Source organism: Chionomys nivalis, chromosome 5 (genome assembly GCF_950005125.1).
Source record: "Chionomys nivalis chromosome 5, mChiNiv1.1, whole genome shotgun sequence".
NCBI lineage: Eukaryota > Metazoa > Chordata > Mammalia > Rodentia > Cricetidae > Chionomys > Chionomys nivalis.
In genome coordinates, this window is record NC_080090.1 from 88,493,100 (window position 1) to 88,516,794 (window position 23,695).

General features: G+C 41.2%; 1 protein-coding gene across 1 annotated transcript in view; it reads left to right on the forward strand.

Annotated features, from left to right (window-relative positions):
- Positions 1–16,421, forward strand: part of LOC130874174 (zona pellucida sperm-binding protein 3 receptor-like) — a 39,514-nt gene extending 23,093 nt beyond the window's left edge. The window contains exons 8-11 of the mRNA XM_057769155.1: positions 7,271–7,468; positions 8,508–8,597; positions 14,952–15,157; positions 16,212–16,421. Of these exons, the coding sequence (XP_057625138.1) occupies positions 7,271–7,468; positions 8,508–8,597; positions 14,952–15,157; positions 16,212–16,421 (704 nt within the window). The remainder of the gene's footprint in view (positions 1–7,270; positions 7,469–8,507; positions 8,598–14,951; positions 15,158–16,211) is intronic.
- The last annotated feature ends 7,274 nt before the right edge of the window (positions 16,422–23,695 follow it).

Genomic DNA, 23,695 nt, shown 5'->3' on the forward strand with positions numbered 1-23,695 from the left:
TTTTTATAAAAATTCAGTGCACATTTGAATATATGCCTTATTTTGTGATTATTAAGTGTTCTATGTTTGTCAATTACTTCTGATTCTGTGATTGTGAGGTTAGGATTGAAATCTCTATACCGTTTCCACTGAAGGACCGATGACATGTTTATGCTTTATCTTTTAATCTTTAAAATATTTTTTGGTATCTTGAGATGACATTAATAAATGTGTACATGTTTGAAATGGCATATCTTACTGATGTATTTCACATTTATTATTATGAAATGACCCTTTACAGCTGTAGTTTTTTGTCTTTAAGTTATATTTTTATATCAATACAGCTCACAGCTAATTTAAATTTGTATTGAATGACTTAGTTTTAAGATTTCTATTGTTCAATATTTTAAATATGTTTTTCAAGCAGGTGAATGTGCAATTGATGTAATTAGTATTGCACTTGAAATTATAACATAGTTGTATGACATATCATAGTAAAATATGTTTTCTGCCTTTTGTATTGTTATCTCCTTGACTTCTTTTGAATTAGTAATTTCTTTGTGTGTCTCTCCCTTTGTTTATTTTTCTACACACACAGAGACACAGACACACACACACACACACACACACATACACATACCTAGCTTTTATTTGCTTTAGTATACAATGAAAATTATAGCATGCATTTTTAGTTTTTGCTATAATGCCTTCACCTCTTTCAAGGTTAGAAAGACATAGAGCTCTAATTAACTTATACTCCATTTAGATGCTATTTTTAATACATTTTAACTCTATGTAAGTTTTCAATGCCACGTAACTATTTTTATTGATACCTGCCATTGAATCTCTTCTGATTCTTTTTTTGTGTGTGTTAATGAATTTTATTTGCAAATTAAAAACAATGTTTCAAAGCCATTATCTCCTGTATGTGTTCAAAAACAAAATTAACTATTTATGTCCTTTTAACCTCCTAAAATCACTAGTTTCTTTTTTCTGAATTAATTTCTTTTTCTTTTTTTTTTCTATTAAAAATTTTCACCTCCTCCCATTTCCCTCCTCCTCCCTCCCTTCCCCTCCCTCTCCAGTCCAAAGAGCAGTCAGGTTTCCCTGTGGGCAGTCCAAGGTCCTCCCCCCTCCATCCAGGTCTAGGAAGGTGAGCATCCAAACAGACTAGGCTCTCACAAAGCCAGTACCTGCAGTAGAACCAAAACCCAGTGCCATTGTCCTTGGTTTCTCAGTCAGCCCTCATTGTCAGCCACGTTCAGAGCATGTGATCAAACCGGACTCTCTTCAGATTCTTTAGATAACTTACCATGCCATATTCCTTTCCCCAACGGATACTCTAGTCTCCTTTAGGAAGGATCTACTGGTGATGAAATGTCCTTTGTCTGTCTCTTGCTACGTCTTCACCTTACTATTTGGGGATATGTTTTAAGGGCAGACAAGTCTAGACAGACAACTGTTTTCTTCGGTCATATAAATTTTATTCCATCTTGGTTTATTTTTGACATGAATTTTACTATTGTTTACACTCATGATTATTTCAAAGGCTTTTTTCCTTACTACTTGCTAGAAGCTTCCTTTCCTCAGTTTTTCAACACTTTTTCTAGGTGTGTATGCTTCTGCTGCACAAACCTGGTGATCTGCATTGAACCCCTGGAACCAACAAAGGTGAAAGAGAAAAACTGACTTCCTTGAGTCTCAGGGGCTAATTTTAGATTATTAGGTTTGTGCATCAAATGCCTTTACTCACTGAGCTTTCTCTCTGGAACCCAAGCATATTGATTTTAACCGATAACCTTTTACCTCTTGTCCCTGCACGCTCTTGGTAACCTCAGAATACAAAACCCAACTTTAAATTATAGAAAACCACAGCTAATCAAAATGCAGGGTTGTTGAGCCCAGTCCCAGTGGATATATCTACAAAACACTCCCACACTTAAGGCTCTGGGAACATTGCCAAGAAGGCAGGGTGGAAAGAGTGTAAGAGCAAGAGGATCAGGGACTGTGCTGTGAGATTGTGTCTCCTAGGGATGTAAGAGGCTACACCCATAAAGTCTCTCCCACATGACTGCCTACACATGAGCGGAAGAAGGAAAATACTGACGGACATGCCAAGAAGGGACAGTGAAAATCCCATGAGGTCTCAACACTACACAAAGATCTACAGGCAACTAAGGAATGCTGCCAATGGAATAGGTAGTCTTCCCCAGGGAAAAACACACCGATTGGTTATCTAATATCAAATGGTCAGCCTTGATAACACCACACACACACACACACACACACACATGCTTGTAACAATTATTAATGACAAAAGAGGCCCCAAATTTAAAAAACAGCAAAGAAAGGTATATGGGAGTGTTTGGAGAGAGAAAAGGAAAGGGAGAAATGATGTAAGTACATTCTCAAAAATAAAAGAAAACAAGAAGTCTCCTCGTCTTTAACAGCTTCAATTTCAACACTCTTTCAAAGTCTAAGCCCAGAATCCAGGCAGTCTTTCAACTGTGAGCCCCTGTAAGATATAAGTGACTTGGTTCTAATATCAATGGCACATAATAATAATTTCCGTTTTAAATGGAGAAAACAGAGATGTCGAAAGGAAAGATTAGAGTCACGTGAGACTGAGACCCAGTATTGGAAACACTAAATCTCGTAGCTGTGCGTCTGGCATCTGGGACACATGAAGGAATCAGCTGGGCTCCCAGGGGCTTCATCCTCACCGTTTCACACAGGGGCCTCTCAGTGAACTCCTCGTAGAGACTCCAGCCCTGTTACATACTGACCGACCTTAGTGACTCCCTGAAACTTCTAAACAAGTCTTGCATCTGTCGTGTTTCGAAACAAATGCCACGTGGATGCTGCTGCTAAGTTTATGTTTGTGAAGGATGGAGCGTGGCCTTTTGGACCACAGCTATTGTGGGTTTTGCTGCTTTGTTGGCTAAATCAGCCACTTTCCTAAGCAGTCAGTTTAGATGGGGGCCCCTGAGGCTGCAGTGTTGGATCCCAACATCTCATTTCACGTGCATTTGCATTTTCACAAATTGGCTCCTTTGATGGGTGTGGTCTTGCTTCCCAGGAGCCTTTCCTATTATTCCAATGGAAAGAGCGGGGTTTCTTTCCGATTATTCCAATGGGAAGAGTGGGATTTCTTTCCTATTATTCCAATGGAAAGAGTGGGGTTTCTTTTAAACATTTGTAGATGTTTTGTCCTATGTATTTTCCTTGCCTGCAGTTTTAAACTTGTGTGTGCAACTTTCCTTGCTACATTTCACAATCTTTTTAATATTTTTAATTTCTTCCTTTCCTCCTCCTTCTCCCTCCGTCCCTCCCTCGGTCCCTCCCTCCGTCCCTCCCTCCGTCCCTCCCTCCCACCTCTCTCTGTCTCTCTCTGTTGTAGATCTGGACAAGAATGCTGAAAATTAATCATGTCATAGATTGAACATTAGGATGTCTTGAAATTTCCTGTACCAAAGACATTAGTTGCTTACTCATGAGTTCAGCATTGCTCAGTTTCTCAAGACACAGGCAGGATGAAGCCAGATTCTTGGCCAGAATAGCAAAAATGGCCTCTTGGCCAGTTCCCAATAGAGCTGTTAATTGTTCCCCTCTGAAACTTCATAAACTGGCTTCCAGAGTCTGCATTTGACATTCTGGTTTTACAGCCCCCACCATAATTGTTCTTTAAGTTCTGTTTGCAGGGCTCTGGGTCTGATGTTCCAAACTTTTCCACATTGCTCTCGAAACCAGTTCTAAAACCCCAAGAATCATATGTTCACATTATAACCGCAAAGAACCTACTTCTTAGTACCAATTTTCTGCACTGTTTTCTTTTCTGATTGCTGAAACAAAGTACTTTATGAAAGCAACATATAAGGTTAGAAAGGTTTGTTTTGGCTTACAGGTCTAGGAGCCTCCATACTGCATGCATAGGCAGGAACCGGAGAACCTTGAATGCTGGTGCTCAACCTGTTCCTCCTTTATCCAGTCCAGCACCTAGGGGATAGAATGGTGTTGCCGGTATCCACAGGGTGTGTGTCCATATCAGCTAACCAAATTTAGATAATTTCTCACAGACATGCCTTGTCTGGATAATCTCTCAAAGGTCTGAGGAGAGATTTATCTCCTGGGGGATTCCAGAGCTCATCAAGTTACCAATACTAACCATTACAATTTGCCTAATATTTCTAATGGTTTCCTAATTGAGCCATCAAGATTTTCCTGTAAATGTGATAACATCATCTGTGGACAGTGGTGACAACTTCCTCTTACAACTTTACATTTTAATAAACTTTTCACTTGCTTGTTTGCTGTGGTTAGGTCTTCCAGTACTGTCTTGACTCAAAATGGTGAACATGGATGTTTTGTCTTATTTTGGATCCTATAGAGAAATATTTCAGCTTTACTCACTTAGGATGATGTTGACTGTAGGTATATTTCATATGGCATATAGTTTTTATACCTGCTTTTCTCAGAGATATTTGCACACAAGTGTCTTTAGTTTTATCAAAAAATTCATCTATATACTCCAGTTTATTTATTTCATTCTATTAATGTAGTGTATTGTGATTGTTGATTTGCCTGTGTTAAACCATCTTTCCATTATTGGGATAGCTCTCAATAGATAATGGTCAATAGTCTTTTCAAGGTGCTATTGGACTTGGCTTGATAAAATTTTGTTGAGGATTTTTGTCTCTTTTTTCAGGGATATTATCCTGTAACTTTCTTTTCTTGTGTGTCGTTCTCTGACTTAGGAATGAGCATTTTATAAAAAGAGTTTGAAAGAACTCTTTTTGTTTTAGCTCTTACATTAGCCAAGAACTGGTATTAGTGAAAACGCCGAACTGTTCATGCCTTTCATAGGAGAGATGTTATTGCTGGCTCAGTCTCATTATTTATTGGTCTTCTCTCTCTTCATGACTCAATCCTTGCAAGGTCATGTATTCAGAATCGTATCTCCGAATGTGAGCATTTATTATGTGACTATTTTCCCTGCTGAGGCAGAATGATCACAAATTTAAGACCTGCCTGAACTACAGAGCAAGTTCAAAGCATTTATTATGTTCTTTGGGCTGGTGGTGACTGCTAAAATTTCAACATTATTTACCTTCCCAAGTCAAGGTTTACCATGGTCGTAGACCCAGTCTTTATCAGCGTCTTAGCAGTCGAGGCGCTCCAAGTCCACACTTGTCACAACCTGCAGGTAGTCTGAAGCTCAGGATGGTTGATGAAGGTTCTGAGGAAGGTATTCCACTCCTATTAGGTCCTGAAGACTTTGATTTCAGCTGGGGAAGACCTAGAATCTTCATTCACAGCCACTGGCCTGTAATTTGGTGCCATAGATTATGCTTGAGGTGGACAGTGCTGCGGTCACCTGGCTAGCGGATCACTGGATCATCCTGGATTCTATTGCTTGTTGTGACCAGCACAGCACTGCATAGGACCAGGACCAAGGACCGAGACCCCATCTTCTAAGACTGCCTGCTCTTGACTGTTTTTGGCCAGAGAGCACACAGCCCGACAGAAATGAGCTCTCTTGTACGTTCTACCCAAGCTTTGCTTGTGTCTTCAACCATTCCCTTGGCAACAGTGAACCTAACTATGGATACTACCTATCGACCAAAGATTCTGCCCATTGTATTCTGCCCATACTGGGTTTTAGCATATCAGGAATTACACAATAAAGTTTTGAGCTTAGTTTCTTATCCTGCCTTCAGCAGATAGAGTCTTTCCTTATTGAAGGTTAAGATAGTCCAAGGTTAAGAAAGGAAAATTAGGGCCGGGCGGTGGTGGCGCACGCTTTTAATCCCAGCACTTGGGAGGCAGAGGCAGGCAGATCTCTGTGAATTCGAGGCCCACCTGGTCTACAAGAGCTAGTTCCAAGACAGGAACCAAAAGCTACGGAGAAACCCTGTCTCAAAAATCCAAAAAAGAAATAAAAAAGAAAAAAAAAGGAAAATTAAAATTAAAAGACCCCTTGGTCATTAAATCTGATACTAATCTAGGTCGCACTGGAATTTTATACCTGAACAGAGCTCTGAGAGACTGTTCTCAGGTCCATACTATGGCAGACAACAGAAAGAAAACTGAGATGAAGGAGTTTGTCCTTCAGAGGTCTCAGATTTTCTATTGTCTATGGAGATTCTGTCCACAGATGCTGGTCTAGAAGTAGGGGCCATGGAGCCCTGCCCAGTAGTGGTCACTGAGGTAAACCTGGTACTGGTTGTAGGGCATATGTCTAGTTGCGTCTCTTTCTTCCAAGTAAAACATGGCTCTCTCCCTATTAGAAGTGCTTAGGGGGAGAGGGAATAGGGTAAGCTGGGAGTGGCTATGATACAGGCAACTCTTTCCCCCTTTCTTTTCTTCTTCAACACATTTTTTCTTTTTACTAGGCTCAAACTTATTACAATGCCCTCCTGCCAGATTCTCCTAACTTTTTGTGAAGGTATTTTTATAATAATTGGGTTTGAGATTGTCCTTCCAATAAGTATTATGCAGAAGACCACAGATATTTATCCTAGAACCACCAAGGCTATTGATAGCATTATGGACAGAGGACTTACAAAAGTTTTTGTCAGAGAACCTAGCATATTGCCTAGCAGTTCCAGGTATACATGTGGTGGTTTGAATACTCAGTCCCTGGTTGGTGGAACTGTTTGGGAACAATGAGGAGGCGTGGCTTTGTTGAAGGAGGTGCATCACGGGAGGAAGGCTTTGAGGTTTCAAAAGACTCACACCATTTCCAGTGTGCCCTCTTCTTCCCGTTTATGAGTTAAAGTAAGAGTTCTCACCTGCTGCTGCAGCCACCTGTCACCATGCCCCCCTCTGCCATCATAGTCTCTAACCCCATGGGGCCATAAGTCCAACTAGACTCTTCCTTTTTAAAATTGACTTCATCATGGTATCTCATCACAGGAATGGAAAAGCAACCAACAATACGTTTTAACAGGGGAAATGATCAAATAAAGACTTATCCTGCCATCTTGACACAGCCCTTCTTTCTCTTTTCTTCTGAATCATGGTTATAAACACTAAAAGTTAAATATACTCCACTGATCAGTGTGTAGTGTTGTAATCATCAACTACATTGCTCTACTGTTTTGCACTGAATGTTTCTAGAATTTATTCAACTGAAACTTTATACCTTAAAAATTTTTTCATCTCCCCTGAAAGCAACATTTCATCCTGTCACCAGGAGTTTGATTATTAATGTCTTCCATGAGATAGAGCCACAGCTTCAAAGATGTCTTTCCCATAAGATGAAGCATGTGCATTTTCTTTTGTCTCCCAGGAGCATGTTGCCCAACACCAAATATGGATAAAATCAGGATTGTAAGTGAAAGGAGAGATTTAACTGGCATATGCCTCTATGCCTATGGAGACTATGTTTTCTATATCTGTGCTGAAGGCTCTTACCCTATGTCGACTGATGGGAGGAGTTCATGTCAAGCGGATGGAAGGTGGGAACCTGCAATGCCATCATGTCAGGGAGGTAAGACTGCTGAGGGAACTTGTTGTCATCATTCCCCAGATATCCCAAGTTGTAGTGATGAGGCAAGCAGGCCTGCTTTTGTCCCGCCTGGCTCCTGCATGGCTAGCTTAGCCCCAGAAATAATAACATGGAAACTGTATTTATTTAAACACTGCCTGGCCCATTATATCTAGCCTCTTCTTGGCTAATTCTCACATCTTGCTTTAACCCGTATCTAGTAATCTGTGTATCACCACGGGGTTGTGGCTTACAGGGAAGATTCTAACTTATATCCATCTCAGGCCAGAGCTTCATGGCGTCTGCCTGACTCTGCTTTCTTCCTCCCAGCATTCTGTTCTGTCTACTTCACCCACCTAAGGGTTGACCTATCAAAAGGCCAAGGCAGTTTCCTTATTTGACCAATGAAAGTAACATATAGACAGAAGACCCTCCTACATCACCAAGTGATTCTATGCAGTTTCATAAAGAATAATCTTCTTAAAAAAATAATTGAGTTTGGGCCAGGTGGTGGTGGCACATGCCTTTAATCAGGAGGCAGAGACAGGTGGATCTCTGTGAGTTCGAGGCCAGCCTGGTCTACAAGAGCTAGTTCCAGGACAGGATCCAAAGCTATAAAGAAACCCTATCTTGAAAAACAAAAAAAACCAAACAAACAAAAAAAAGTAATTGAGTTTGGGATTGTCCTTCCAATAAGTATTATGTGGAAGATCACAGATATTTATTCTAGCACCACCAAGGCTATTGATAGAGTTATGGATCAAGATATACTGACAGAGGACTTACAAAAGTTTTTGTTAGAGAACCTAGCACATTGAATAAAATCCTTCAATGTTGCAGTTTGCTAATGTTTCTGTATATATTATTTGTTAATGTTATGGCCAATATTTTAGTAATATAAAAGACTAATCCATGAGTCTCTGTATTTATACACCAAGGGGAAAAGAATGGCTTATAGAATTATGAATCAAAGGAGATTTCTTATGGGCAGGAAGATTGTGTACTAGTGACTGACATCAACCTTATCCTTTTTCTCATTCTGACTCAGAAATGCAGACCCATGTTGCTGTTACCTCACCAAGTGTAGCAGAAACAGTCACGAAGAGCAATAAATATCTATCTGATAATGGTAAGACACTGAAAATATCATTGTAGAGCAATGTGGCTATCTTACTAAGAATGATTCCTTACCTCAACATGACAGTCTATTGCATGCCATAGTTTGGGTTAATATAAAAGCAAAGTTTAAGAAGATATAATGAGATCTAGTATAATTTTGTAGGATGTCATAGGAAATAGGGGTGGGATGTGAGAAAGAATCATGATTAAAATAATATCCATCATAGTCTTCAAGAACACTATAAAGGAGAGTTGAAAGTAATTTACCTCTGCTCTGGGGTTGTAATTAATATGACTAGTCTTTCACTACTGCCCATTCTGTTTCCTTCAGTCAGCACTCCAGTAGGCGTGGGCTTTTTGACAGCTATGATATCTCTAGCTGTTATTCCTGGTGAACAGAATTTCTTCATGCCTCAAAATTGCCTACTTAGTCAAATCCCACTGGTGGAACTCAACAGCGATTGTCTTGAGCTCCAGATATACTATTTCCCGAACCAGTATATATCAGACATCCTGACTTCTTCATCATGATATATCTTCATCATGATCACAGCTTATTGCCACAAAGTATGGTAACACTTCCCCTCATCCAAGCTGTCCCAGTAGGTAAAGAAGTCCAGAGAAATTTGCTGAGAGCTATAGCTTAAATATCAATGGTCAGCTTCAGTGTCCAAGCTTCAGTGTCCACTGCTTGGATTGCTTATATCAATGAACAGCTTCAGTGTCCACTGCTTGGACTGCTTATATCGATGGTCAGCTTCAGTGTCCACTGCTTGGATTGCTTATATCAATGGACAGCTTCAGTGTCCACTGCTGGGATTGTTTATATCAATGGACAGCTTCAGTGTCCACTGCTGGGATTGTTTATATCAATGGACAGCTTCAGTGTCCACTAGTTGGATTGTTTTGCTTCTGGTCTTAGAAAGCAGGATGCATAGTCTACTGATCTAAAGATACAAGAAGAAAAGTAAGTTATGAAAATATTAGGCAAGTGGCTTGGTAGGATTAATTTTGAGTGGCATGAACCATACTGGTCCTCTGTTTCCCCCCTATTGGTCACATATACAGAGATACTGATCAACATCCTGCATGTAGCATCTTTATTCTGTTAAATGTGTGTGTGTTGTATGTATATATGTATGCATGCATATGTTTCCTGTTTTATTAATTTTTGAGGTTAGAATGCAAATCTATGTATGAGCTTGATTATGGAACTTCTTTTTATTTATGGGACATCATACTTTGTTCTAATTTGTATCTTTCTTCTATTATTCTCTCCCTACCACATACTTTTCTTTGACCAGCTCTGTTTGTTCCCCTGAGAGTATCCCTGCTATGCTTTCATGTCACAAATATGATATTATTTTCTTTTTACCTCTATTTTAAGAACTCTTCTTCCCCGTCATGACTCCCTTTCTAGTTGCACAACTTACACACACATACACACGCATGCACACACACACACACTTAAATAAAGAAAAGTCAAGATAAAAATCACCAATGCAGAAACAAGAGAAAATAGGAGTAAGCCTACATTGGCTTTTCTTTTTTTTAACAGAGCACATACCATGCTAAATGGTGTGTGTGGAGAAGAATTCTACCAGAGAAGTGTCCTGAAAGACTCAAAGCATCTGGTGCAGGGAAAGCTACAGACATACAGACAATCTGTGCTACTGGAAACCCACGCCAGAGGACAAATATCACAACCACGGAAGACAGCAGAACCTGAAATGGAAGATTGCCAATGTCCGAACTCCCCTGTCGTCTCTATTATTGTATGGAAGGGCAGGTGGTTGGATTGTAGGACCATAGGACTAGCAGAACTGTTCGCCAAAGACTTAAACACAACCTGTTTGGATCCCCCAAGCAGGGTCAGTGCCACAGCACCCCATAGACACAGCCTAGGACTGAGAGATCAGCGCTGCTCAGTATCGTCCTATCCCACTGTGCCCCGTGGAGCAGGGCATCCATCCTAGTGCATCAGCACTCAGAAGATGTGTCCTCCCGATACAACCTACTACAACCTGCAAAGGCTGTGGAGATCAGCAGAAGTGAGAGGGTCTGATGCTCACAGACTCACAGCAACCTCATCCTTGCTGTGGCAGGGAGGAACCGGACAGATGACAGGAAGTTTTTTATGCAATGTGTGGCAGAAACCTGATGGACAAAACTGAGGTCAAAACAGGCATTGAACTTTCTCCCAGCCATCAAGAAGCATTGACAGAGAACATAATACTTTTTAAAATAAAAAATTATTAATTTATAATAACTTCTCAAAATTACGTACCCATATTTACTAAACCTAGACACTGTGCATCTTGACAAACTTCTATACATGTAGAATAGCTGTTTTGAAGCTATTAAACCTCATATGTGATTTATACTTTAGTAATCAAATATATTTTATGCATTTATCCACCAACAGAAAATGAAATCAGTAGCTTTTCTACATACCAGTAATGAACTTTCTGAAAAATTATATAAAATATCCCATTCACAATAGCTAAAAATAATAAGATATCTAGGAATATGGGGCTGAAGAGATGGGTCAATGGTTAAGAGCTCTGTTGCTCTCTTACAGTATCTGGGTTCAGCTCCTAGCACCCTCCATTCCTCTAGTTTGGGTAGGATACAAGATGTCCTCTTTTGACCCTCAGGAATCAGGCAAAGCATGTGGTTCACAAACATACATGCAGGCAAAACACACATATGAAATAAAATTAACTAATTAAGAATAAAATTGAATATATGTAGGACTAAACCTAACCAAGAAGATGAAAAACCTTAAAACGATGAAAAAAAGAAATTGAAGAAGACATTAGGTGTTGAGAAAAAAACCCTTTGTCCTGGACTGGCAGAATTAACTTTATGAAAATAGCTATCCTCTCCAAAGAAATTTATAGATTCAGTGCAATATCCATGGAAATGCCAATGAAATTCTTCACAGAACTTTAAAAACATTTTAAAATTCACATGGAAACACATATAGAAATTTACACGTAGCCAAAGTAATCCTAAGCAACCAGAACACAGTCAGAGATTTATTACCTGACCTCAAACTGTGCTATGGAGCCTTAGTGACAAACATAGCATGGTGCCAGTCCAAAGGCAGACACATAGACCAACAGAACACAAGGGGCCTGGAAGCAAACTCACACGATATGCACTCATGCATGTACTATATATAAACTCACATGATATGCACTCATGCATGCACTATATATAAACTCACACGATATGCACTCATGTATACATTATATATAAACTCACGATATGCACTACATATAAACTCACATGATATGTACTCGTTATGCACTATATGTAAACTCTTATACTATGTGCTCACGTATGCACTATATATAAACTCATACAGATATGCACACCTAATTTTTGAGAAAAGAGTTAAAATTTGTTTAAAAAAATCCAATTCAAGAAATAGTGCTATCTGGCAAGACTGGACAAGTACCCGTGGAAGAAGGGAATTAGGCCCCTATTTCTCTCCCTGTACAAAAGTTAATCCAATGTAGATCAAATGTCTTAATTTAACACCAGAAATGCTTAGACAATTATAGAAAAGCATGCTGAAAACATTTCAGAATACAGACAATGGAATTCTGCCAGAAATAGCCACAGCTGTTGGCTCAGTGAAGGAAAGTATCAGCAGAGCAAACAGACAGCAAAGAAAATAGAAAAGCCTTTCCAGCTACACTTCAGAGAAAGGGTTAATTTAGAGAATTTTTTAAAGCTACAAAAATTAAACAATGATAAAACAAACTTCCATTCAGCAAGTAGGCAATGAACTGGACAGACAGCTCTCAGAAGAAAAATACAAATGGCCAATATATTTCAAATACACATTCAGCATAGCCATCAGGGAAATACAAGTTAAGAGTATTTTGATATTTAGCCTCACCCATCAGAACAGCTTTCATCAAGAAAACACAAAAGCAATGCCTGAGGCTGTAGAGAAAGAAGAAACTTTGTTTCCTATTAGTAGGGGTCTAGACTAGTGTCATCACCATGGCAGCATGGAGGTTCTTAAAAAATAAAAATAGGTTGGGGGTCGTGCATGCCTGTAGTCCCAGCACTCGGGAGGCAGAGGCAGGCGGATCTCTGTGAGTTTGAGGCCAGCCTGGTTAACAGAGTGAGTTCCAGGATAGGCTCCAAAGCTACAGAGAAACCCTGTCTTGGAAAACCAAATAGAACTAATATATGACCCAGCTAAACCACCTCTGAGCATACCCTCAAAGGAGTCCATATTTTACCACAGAGATACTTGCACATCCACATTTATTGAATCCCAAAGACACAGAATCAGCCTGGATGGCCATCAACAGCTGGATGGATAGTGAAAATGTGCTACTTAGACACAAAGAAATTTTATTTGGCTGTAAAGAGAGATGAAGTTCATAGTTAAATGGCTTGAACTAGAAAAAAATGCTGTGAGTTAACAGGCTCAGGGAACCAAATTCTGTGTGTGCTCGTAGTGTGACTTCAACTTGTTCTTTTGTGTACTGATGTGTGAGTGAGTCTAAGTAGAGACCAGGAAACTAGTAAGGTGCCCAGTAGAAGGGAGAATGGGCTTTTAGGTTGTAGACCGCAGGGGCATGAAAATGGAAGGGGAAGGACAGAAGCTGAAGGGAGAAAATAGGATGGGAGGACCTAGATGGAGAAGAGTGGAAAAACCAATTCAGTGCATTTCCCCTACTGGCTTAGTTTTCCTTTGGTCCCATGTCTTCTTTTTCATACCTGTGTTCTCCCTTTCGTTTGAGAGCGTCTTCTCTCTGCTGGTCCTACACCCCATGTTTGATGTAGAGAAACTGATTTTAGAAGCTCACAGATGAGGGGATTTGCCTCAGGTTGTGTAATGCCTTGAGTCTCAAATGAAGCTCTGGACTTTGTATTTTTAAGTTGGGACAAGTAAGACTTTGTAGTCGTTTGTGTGGAATGATTTCAGTCTTCAGTGGAAGAGACACGAACTTATAAAAAAGGGGAAAGGTATTATTCAAATCCATCCCCTGTGCTTAAGTCCTGTGCTCGAAACCAGAGGTGAATGAGCCCTTATGACGAGATCCTGCGCTAGCCCTGGGAGTGGCTCAGCTATGCCAGGGTGGGTTGTGGTTCATGTGAGCTGTTTGTCTGGTCTCTCTGGGTGCTTTATCTTTTCAAACTCACCACTAAAGCACAAAGGAGCCAAATCCAAACCCTATTCCTTCAGATTGCGTGAATCAGACTCTAAGGAAACTCACTTCTCTGTAGATTACCCAGAGTACAGTGTTCTGTTATAGGAACAGAAAACAGACAGCCACCTCCTTACTCTGAAGCTTGGATGTCTGAGTGTGTTGAAGCATATATTTGTTGGCCATGTTATGTGTCTTGATGTCTTTTCATTGGGAACCTTTGCCTCTTCAATGTTACACCAGGCCCACTAGCAATGCGGGGAAGATAGGGTTACAAAGTAAGGACATGCAATATTTTCTGTCGGTCAAGGCCTACCTAAATCTTATCTTTTCTCTATTTATTTAATAACATTTAAGATATGAATAGTAAGCTTAAAAAACTTGGCAAAAAGAACGTTAAAAATGAATACTAGTTTTCTTTCCTGAGCCCTAAAAGCACAGGTAAGCCCCATTGCCGGAGACAGCCTCTACTGTTCAGCTGTTCTATGTTTTCCTAGATACTTAGAGGCAAGACTTGATGACTTTGGTCTAAGAATCTATTTGCGCCTCTAGTAAACTTTCTACAACAACCCTCATTTCTTTCCAAGTATTCAAGAAAGAGGAATTGCAAGGGTTAATACCTAGCTCATAAAGTGTTGCAAATTCCCACTGAAATATTATGATGGCCACGATCTGTCCCTGGCCTTTCTGGGTCTGTGGGCCGATGATGCTCCTGGTCGATGAGCTGATGTAGAATGGAGATGAGGTAAGAACGTGGCTTCCTCTTCAGTGTCCTTGGTTCCTTCATCATTTTCCTAGCAACCAAAAGTCACTGTTTCTGTTGAACCCTGCATCATTAAAAGATGAGGACATCCTTAGCATCTTGCATTAGATCAAGGTTGTGGGGAAGAAACGCAAGCATAGGTTATAACACTTGAGGTATATGAGGTTTAGAGGCTTAACTTTCTCAGTTTTGTTGTTGGTCAAATGTTAATAACAATAAAAACTAATTCATAAAAGTGTAGTAAAATTTATAAGACAGCAAAAATTTAGCATATAAATATACATAGCACTTTTCTCAATAGATATCAGGACCATTATAATTATTATTGAAATCAGTAAGTTTTGCTGAAACCAAATGCAAGTATACGCAAAGTTTCTCATTATTTTCATTGTCTAATTCAATTTTGACATCTTCTTGAAAGGAGAAAGCTCAAGGTACGTTTCTGCTAGAGGTGTGTGCTCCAAACCGGTGGTCATGCACGGAAGCCTGTCTGTGGAGAAAGAGCACTACACAGAGACGGAAAACGTCACCATTCAGTGTGACACCGGATATGACTTAGTTGGCTCCCCGAACATCATCTGTTCGGAAAACAGAACATGGGACCCTGAGATACCCAAATGTAAGACGGTGAGTGGCGCAATTCGGGGAACTTCTGTGATGTCACCCTTAAATATAGCAGTCTCTTCCCAAGGTTCTGTCCCAGACTATGATGGTAGCACCTGGCACCTACCAGGATGCCCAGTTTACTAAATATGCACTTATAACCTTGAAGCATCATGGTGAGCTTGAAAGGAACAGATTTTTCTGCTCTATGGCTGCATCCAGAACTTTAGGATTGAGGGTTTCCTAGACCTAGTGCCCTGACCATAACTTTCCATGTTTGTGGTCTGTATACATTTGCTCTGCTTCTGGGGTGTGTGCAAGACTCCCCCCCCCACCTCTCGTTATGGGGCCACTCTGGATCCTTGGAGCTCTGCATCTTTTCTTCTTCAACTATACTTTTCTGTTCCTTAAGAGGCATGTGTCTTATAGTCCTAGCAACCTGGTGGTGGGCATCAAAGGTCCTAAGCTCAAATCTCTCTTGGGTTGTAAAATCCTGCCTTGTTGTACGGAGCTGCCGGCTGCATTCCTGCCACCCAGCTCCTGGCCGCCTGGCTAGTTTATGCCCCAAAATAACAACACACAAACTGTATTCTTTTAAACACTGCCTGGCCCATTATATCTAGCCTCTTCTAGGCTAATTCTCACGTATTAATTTAGCCCATTTCTAATAATCTGTGTAGCACTACTAGGTGCGCTTACCGGGAAAGATTCAGCATGTCTGGCTGGCGGCTGGCTGCATCGCATCTGCCCTGAGAGGAGCTGCCCTGCATCTGAGCTCACTTCCTCTTCCTCCCAGCATTCTGTTCTGTTTACTCCACCCACCTATGTTCAAACCTATGGGGCCAAGTAGTTTTTTTATTAATTAACCAATGACCTTCCTCCATCACTGCCTGCACGCTCATGCATGCGCACACACACACACCCCTCTTTCTCATGGTGTGTGGCCTTCATGGGAACACCTGCTGGGGATGCAAAGTCCTGATTTTCTCTATGTCCATCAATTATATCAACCTCACTTTTGCCAGGAATCCCTCTCAGACTGTACCCTCCCCCATTGATTTCTTTAAATTACCTGTAGGAGGCCCTTGAAGAATGTGAACAAGTGAATGAAGGCAGAAAGCTCTTGCAGTGCCTCACAAGCCCAGATGAAGTGCAAAAGGCCCTGGAGGTGTACAAGCTGTCTCTGGAGATCGAACGGTTAGAACTGGAGAAAGGGAAGTGGACACAAAGCCACAGGAAGCCTTCTAAACATGTTAAAATGAAGGGGCCCCTTAGGCCTTTTGGTTAACACACAGGATCTCCATGCAGCAGCTGGACTGGCCCCTAAGCGCTACCACTCCTGTTATGAAGTTTCTGGGACAGAAGAACTTAGGTGGGTTTTTCTCGTTTTGTTTTTGAAGCTATGTCAGTGCTTATAGGCTAGTTATTGCAGTTCAGTTGCCTTCTCGGCTCGACTCACGGGAATGGGTAAATATAAACTATTAAATGCCAAATGTTTGCGTTGTCATTCTGTTCATTATGTCACATGAATATGACAGACCCGGAACACACATTCACTCTCTAACATGTCTGTAGGTAATTTTATTTCTCCTTTATTTTCTACCTTGCAAAGAATACAGTTCAGACTATCCCAACCCTATTCCTGCTGACTAGTCACAGAATGCCGTGACTCTGTGACTCATGTGTTGTAGGAGGCCACTTGTTTGTTCCCGGCTGCTCGGCCCTGAAATAACCACACAGACACTATATTATTTGCAATACAGTTTGGCCAATAGCTTAAGCGTATTTCTGGCTAACTCTTATATTATAAATTAACCCATCTCGGGCTGGAGAGATGGCTCAGTGGTTAAGAGCACTGCTTGCTCTTCCAAAGGTCCTGAGTTCAATTCCCAGCAACCACATGGTGGCTCACAACCATCTGTAATGAGATCTGGTGCCCTCTTCTGGCCTGCAGGCATACATGCAGACAGAATACTGAGAATACTGTATACATAATAAATAAATAAATTAAAAAAATTAACCCATCTCCATTGATCTGTATATTGCCATAAGGCTGTGGTTTAATGGCAAAGTTTCAGCATGTCTATGGTGGCGGCTCCATAGCTTCTCCCTGACTTTGCCTCCTTTCTTCCGGCATTCAGTTTAGTTCCCCCCCACCCCGCCCTAGCTCTGTTTTACTCTATCACGGGGCTCAAGACAGTTTCTTTATTAACCAATAGTATTCACAGCATACAGAGGGAAATCTCACATCACTCATGAGCCCAGCACCTGCCAATTCTAAACCTGCAGATCAAGATCTGAATTTAAGGAACATTTTTCTGGGAAAAAAAGAAAGAAACAAGCAAAAAACCAGAACCATATGGGACTGAAGAGGTTCTTTGGTGCCCCCTTCTGGTCACTTTTCACACTAACAAGTACTTCTGGTCTCCCTTTAAAGAAATGAAATCAGATATATGTCCTGGCTTGTTATTTGTTTATTTTTGTTGAGCTGACACAAGTTATAGTTATCTTAGAAGATGGAGCCACAACTGAGAAAATACTTCCGTAAGACTGACCTGTATGCAATAAGACCTACAGGCATTTTCCTGATCAGTGATGAGGTGGAAAGGCTCAGCACACCCCTGGGCCGCGGTTCTGGGTATATAAGAAAGGAAACTGAGAAAGCCAGGAGAGTGAGCAAGTAAGCAACATTTCTCCTCCACTCGGAATCAATTCCTGGCTCCAGGTTCCTGCCCTGAGCTCCTGTCCTGACTTCCATGGATGATGCAATAAGATGAAATAAAACCTCCTCCGTCCCAGGTTGCATTGATCATGGCATTGTGTCCCAGCAATAGAAACCTTAAGTAAGACAGACACAATAAGTTATCTCAATTTCACCTTTTTCCATGAACATTTGTGCATGTGTGTATTTTGCCTTTAGTTGAAGTTCATTTGCTATCGATGACATTCAGTTTTGTGGCACTTAGGACTATGTCACATTTTCCTTGCCTCAGGTAGACAGATACTACTAGGAATATTCTTGCATGTGTCTTCCACTAAACATATGGATGAAACTGCTGGCTAACCACGAAGATGCATGCATTCTCTCAGCAGTTTTCCAAAAGGGTTTCACCAAAGACTTTCCTCACAGAAAACCAGCGTCCAGTGAAACACTTACATTCTTCTGCTCTTTCTTCTCAGGAAAGGCACTGGTGTCACCACATTGAGCTTCTAATGTGTTCTTTCCTAAAGATTAATGAGTTTGAACAACACATGTTCACTGCACCTCAGTGCACAGCGGGGCCTCCATTCCAGACCCTTGGATTGGGCAGAGACCACACAAACACCTGCTTTCATAGAGAGATCCTTTATTAAGCCAGGAAGAAAAGTTAAAGTGGCTACTTTCTGTCAGGAAAGCAGCAGCAAATAACAGCTGGCATGATTTTTAAGAAGAGAAAGCCGGGAGGTCTGTGTCGGAACGGGCTAGGATGCTGCGGTAGAGGAGAACAGGGGATGAGAGAGAAGGGGAAGGGGTTGGGGTATATTTATCCCCAAAGGACAAGGACTGTATCTGGACAGAGGGGAGACAGACATGGCACATAGGCAAATGGTGGGTTATAAAGGTAAAGGGGGAAACCCTGAGTTAGGATGAGGTGTTTAATTTTAATTGGTCCTATTAATTGGGTAAACCAAAGGGGACTTTTGATTGCTGGACTTTGGAAGTCAGCTTCAGGAAAAAGAAGTGGCCAAGGGAATTGTCATTGGTGGCTAGCTTTAGGAATGCAATCTAACAGTTTTTTAGCAAGGTTGAGGGAATTGGAAGAAGGGCAAGGCCTGCCAGAGCCGAGCTCGCCACACCTGTGTTGACCAGAGCTGAGCTCGCCACACCTGTGCTGGTCAGGGTCGAGCTCGCCACACCTGTGCTGGCCAGGGTCGAGCTCGCCACACCTGTGCTGGCCAGAGCCGAGCTCGCCACACCTGTGCTGGCCAGGGTTGAGCTCGCCACACCTGTGCTGGCCAGGGTCGAGCTCGCCACACCTGTGCTGGCCAGGGTTGAGCTCGCCCCACCTGTGCTGACCAGGGTCGAGCTCGCCCCACCTGTGCTGGCCAGGTCCCTTCATTCACTATTCTTTCAGACATTATTTTCTCATAAAGTCTTTTTTAAATTTTATTTAATTAAAAATTTCCACCTCCTCCTCCCTCCCATTTCCCTCCCCTTCCCTCTAACCCCTCTCCCTCCCTCTCCAGCCCAAAGAGCAGTCGGGGTTCCCTGCCCTGTGGGAAATCCCTCCTTCATCCAGGACTAGAAAGGTGAGCATCCAAACAGACTAGGTTCCCACAAAGTCATTACATGCAGTAGGATCAAAACTCAGTGCCATTGTCCTTGGCTTCTCAGTCAGCCCTCCTCTTCAGCCACGTTTAGAGAGTCTGGTTTGATCACATGCTCCATCATCCAGCTGGCCTTGGTGAGCTCCCATTAGATCAGCCCCACCGTCTCAGTGGGTGGGCGCACCCCTCGCGGTCCTGACTTCCTTGCTCATGTTCTCCCTCCTTCTGCTCCTCATTTGGACCTTAGGAGCTCAGTCTAGTGCTCCAATGTGGGTCTCTGTCTCTAGCTTCATCCATGGCCAGATGAAGTTTCTATGGTGATATGCAAGATATTCATCAGTATGGGTATAGGATCGGGCCATTTCAGGCTCTCTCTCCTCAGCTGCCTAAGGATCTAGCTGGGGACATCTCGATGGACACTTGGGGACACCTCTAGAGTTAAGTCTCTTGCCAACCCTAAAATGGCTCTCTTAATTAAGATATATACTTCCCTGCTCCCATATCCACCCTTCCTCCATCCCAACCGTCCCATTCCCCCAAGCTCTCCCCATCCTCCCCTTCTCACTTTTTTCTCCCCATCTTCCCTTACCCCCACTCCACCCTTACAGCCAAATTTCCAATTTTTGCCTGGCAATCTTGTCTCCTTCCAATATCCAGGAGGATAACTATGTTTTTTCTTTGGGTTCACCTTCTTATTTAGCTTCTCTAGGATCATGGATTATAGGCTCAATGTCCTTTATTTATGGCTAGAATCCACTTATGAGTGAGTATATACCATATTCATCTTTTTGAGTCTGGGTTACCTCACTCAGGATAGTGTTTTCTATTTTCATCCATTTGCATGCAAAATTCAAGAAGTCATTGTTTTTTACAGCTGAGTAATACTCTAATGTGTACATATTCCACACTTTCTTTATCCATTCTTCCACTGAGGGGCATCTAGGTTGTTTCCAGGTTCTGGCTATTACAAATAATGCTGCTATGAACATAGTTGAACAAATGCTTTTGTAGTATGATAGAGCATTTCTTGGATATATTCCCAAGAGTGGTATTGCTGGGTCTTGGGGTAGGTTGATCCCGATTTTCCTAAGAAACTGCCACACTGATTTCCAAAGTGGTTGCACAAGTTTGTATTCCCACCAGCAATGGTTTTCTATTGATTTGTTCATTTACTTGTAATTCAATGTTCAGATGTTTATGAATCCCGGATAACAGTCTGCTCTGGGGTGGACATTAAGGCTCCTGATTCCACACTATGGTGTGTCTTTTTCTTTCACAAGGTTTTATCCCTATATAAACATAAACTCAGAACGTAAGTGCAATGCAGTGAACTCTGCAAACATATCATTTACATTGTATTAGGTGTTCTAAGAAATGTAGAAAATTAAGACATACAAGAACATGTGTACAGCTCATGCACAAATATTTTGTTTTTATGTGATGTCATCTAAGTTATTTGAGTTGATTTTTTTTGGTACCTGTGATGAATCCCACAACTATCACAAAATACCTGCATTTCACATTTTGCTTTGACCACAAAAGCCCACACCAGGCCCAGTCCAAGTCCGTGTCTGCCTGTTGCCTGCAGATCAGGACATGAGCTCTCAGCCATGGCTGCTTGCCTCCCACCACACTCTCCATGATGACAGTCATGGGCTAATCTCTGAAACTCTGGGTAAGGGCTCAGACAAATGCTTTCTTTTAAAGGTTGCCTTGGTCATGATGCATTACTACAACAATAGTAACTAAGGTAGAAATGTGTAATTTTACACGTTTCATAGGCATAAATGTGAAAGTAAATTACACATTTCTGTCTTAGTTACTATTGCCAAATACAAATCTAAATACATGTGGTTGATCTGTTTGTACTGAAATGATTTGTCCTTTGGCTTTTGCTTGGTGATGTTTGATATGTTTGATGACTACAATAATATCACAGTGTATTATCTACTACGGCTTCATGATATTACAGTGGAATGCTAGTTAGGACCTGTGAAGCTCCACAATATCAAGCTATTGACCTTTTCTGATGTCAACTGAATTCCCAAAGTGGTTGTGTAGCAGTTTCCTTAGAGATTGAAACATTCCATTTCTTAAGGAAACTTCTTGAGATAGAAGGTAAACTACACAAACTAGCTTCAGGAAGTTCACAAGGCCCTCTTCCCTCCCAGAGTAAGCAATAAAGACCACTGGGGGTCACTTTCAGACAAGCAATAAAGACCACTGGGGATCATTTTCAGACAAGCCACACTGCAAAGAATATTCTGAGACAGACAACGTTACCCAGAAGAATCTGAAACCAGTCGAGCTCCCTGAAAGAGGTTTAGACTCACAGACTCTCCTGGGAAGGACACTCTCCAACAAGATGAGATGCCTGTAGACTGTGCAGTGCTCCAGGCTCCTACCTTTGTGAGCTGTCATCCATGCTAGTGTGGGCTTTGATCATGTGGTCACCTTTGAGCCATTTCTGCCCCTGTTAGTAACCCCTCACCTGTATTCCTGTAATGAACACCAATAAAACTCATTAGTTCACCAAGTTGGACTTTGGTGGTATCCATACTTTGATCTGTTGTGGGTTCCCTATTTGGGGTAAGTAAACATGTGTTGTGTCTCCCCAGGGAAAGTCTTGTCACACAATAGTGTATCCTATTATATGACAGAGAAACAACTGCTCAGTAAGTCCACAGATGATACATGTAGAAGAAGCCTGGTCACCAGAATATACTCCAAATGCAGATGGGACTCCATTGCCGAAAAGGCCAATCACTGTATCCTCCGTGATGGGAAGTTAAGTGATTGACTGGCTTCCCTTGGACATGGCCCTCTAATGGTTTCTGGTAGATAAGAATGTCAGTTCTCCTTCTGGAGGCATCTCAATCCCTGACTTCAAACTCTACTACAGAACTACAATACTGAAAACAGCCTGATATTGTCATAAAAACAGACAGGAGGACCAATGGAACAGAATAGAGGACCCAGATATTAATTCACACATCTTCAAACATCTGATTTTTGACAAAGAAGCAAGAAAAAATTTCAAATGGAAAAAAGAAAGCATTTTTGACAAATGGTGCTGATATAACTGGATATCAACATGTAGAAAAATGAAAATAGACTCATATCTATCACTATGCACAAAACTCAAGTCCAAATGGATCAAAGACCTCAACATAAAGCCAGTCACATTGAACCTTATAGAAGAAAAAGTGGGAAGTGCACTTGAACGCATTGACTCAGGGAACCACTTCCTAAATATGATCCCAGTAGCACAGACACTGAGAGAAACAATTAATAAAATGACCTCCTCAAACTGAAAAACATCTGTAAAGCAAAGGACAAGGTCAACAAGACAAAACGACAGCCTACAGAATGGTAAAAGATTTTCACTAACCCCACATCGGACAGAAGTCTGATCTCCAAAATATACAAAGAACTCAAGAAATTGACACCAAAAGATCACATAATCCAATAAAAAAATGGAGTACAGACCTAAACAGAGAACTCTCAACAGAGGAATCTAAAATGGCTGAAAGACACTTAAGGAAATGTTCAACATCCTTAGTCATCAGAGAAATGCAAATAAAAACAACTCTGAGATTCCATCTTACACCTGTAAGAATGGCCAAGATCAAAACACTAATGACAACTTATGCTGGAGAGGTTGTGGGGAAATGGGAACACTCCTCCATTGCTGGTGTGAATGCAAGCTGGTACAACCCCTTTGGATGTCAGTGTGGTGATTTCTCAGAAAATTAGAAAACAACTTGACTCAAGACCCAGTAATACCACTTTGGGGTATATATCCAAAGGATGCTCAATCATACCACAAGGACATGTGCTTAACTACATTCATAGCAGCATTGTTTGTTATAGCCAGAACCTGGAAACAACCTAAATGCCCTTCTACTGAATAATGGATAAGAAAAATGTGGTACATTTACACAATGGAGTACTACACAGCAGAAAAAAATAATGACATCTTGAATTTTTCAGGCAAGTGGATGGAGCTAGAAAACATTATTTTGAGTGAGGTAACCCATACCCAGAAAGACAATTATTGCATTTACTCACTCATAAGTGTTTTTTAAACACAAAGCAAAGAAAATCAGCTCACAAGTCACAATCCCAGAAAACCTAGACAACAATGAGGATCTTAAGAGAGACATATATAGATCTAATCTACATGGGTAGTAGAAAAAGACAAGATCTCCTGAGTTAATTGGGAGCATGGGGACCTTGGGAGAGGGTTGAAGG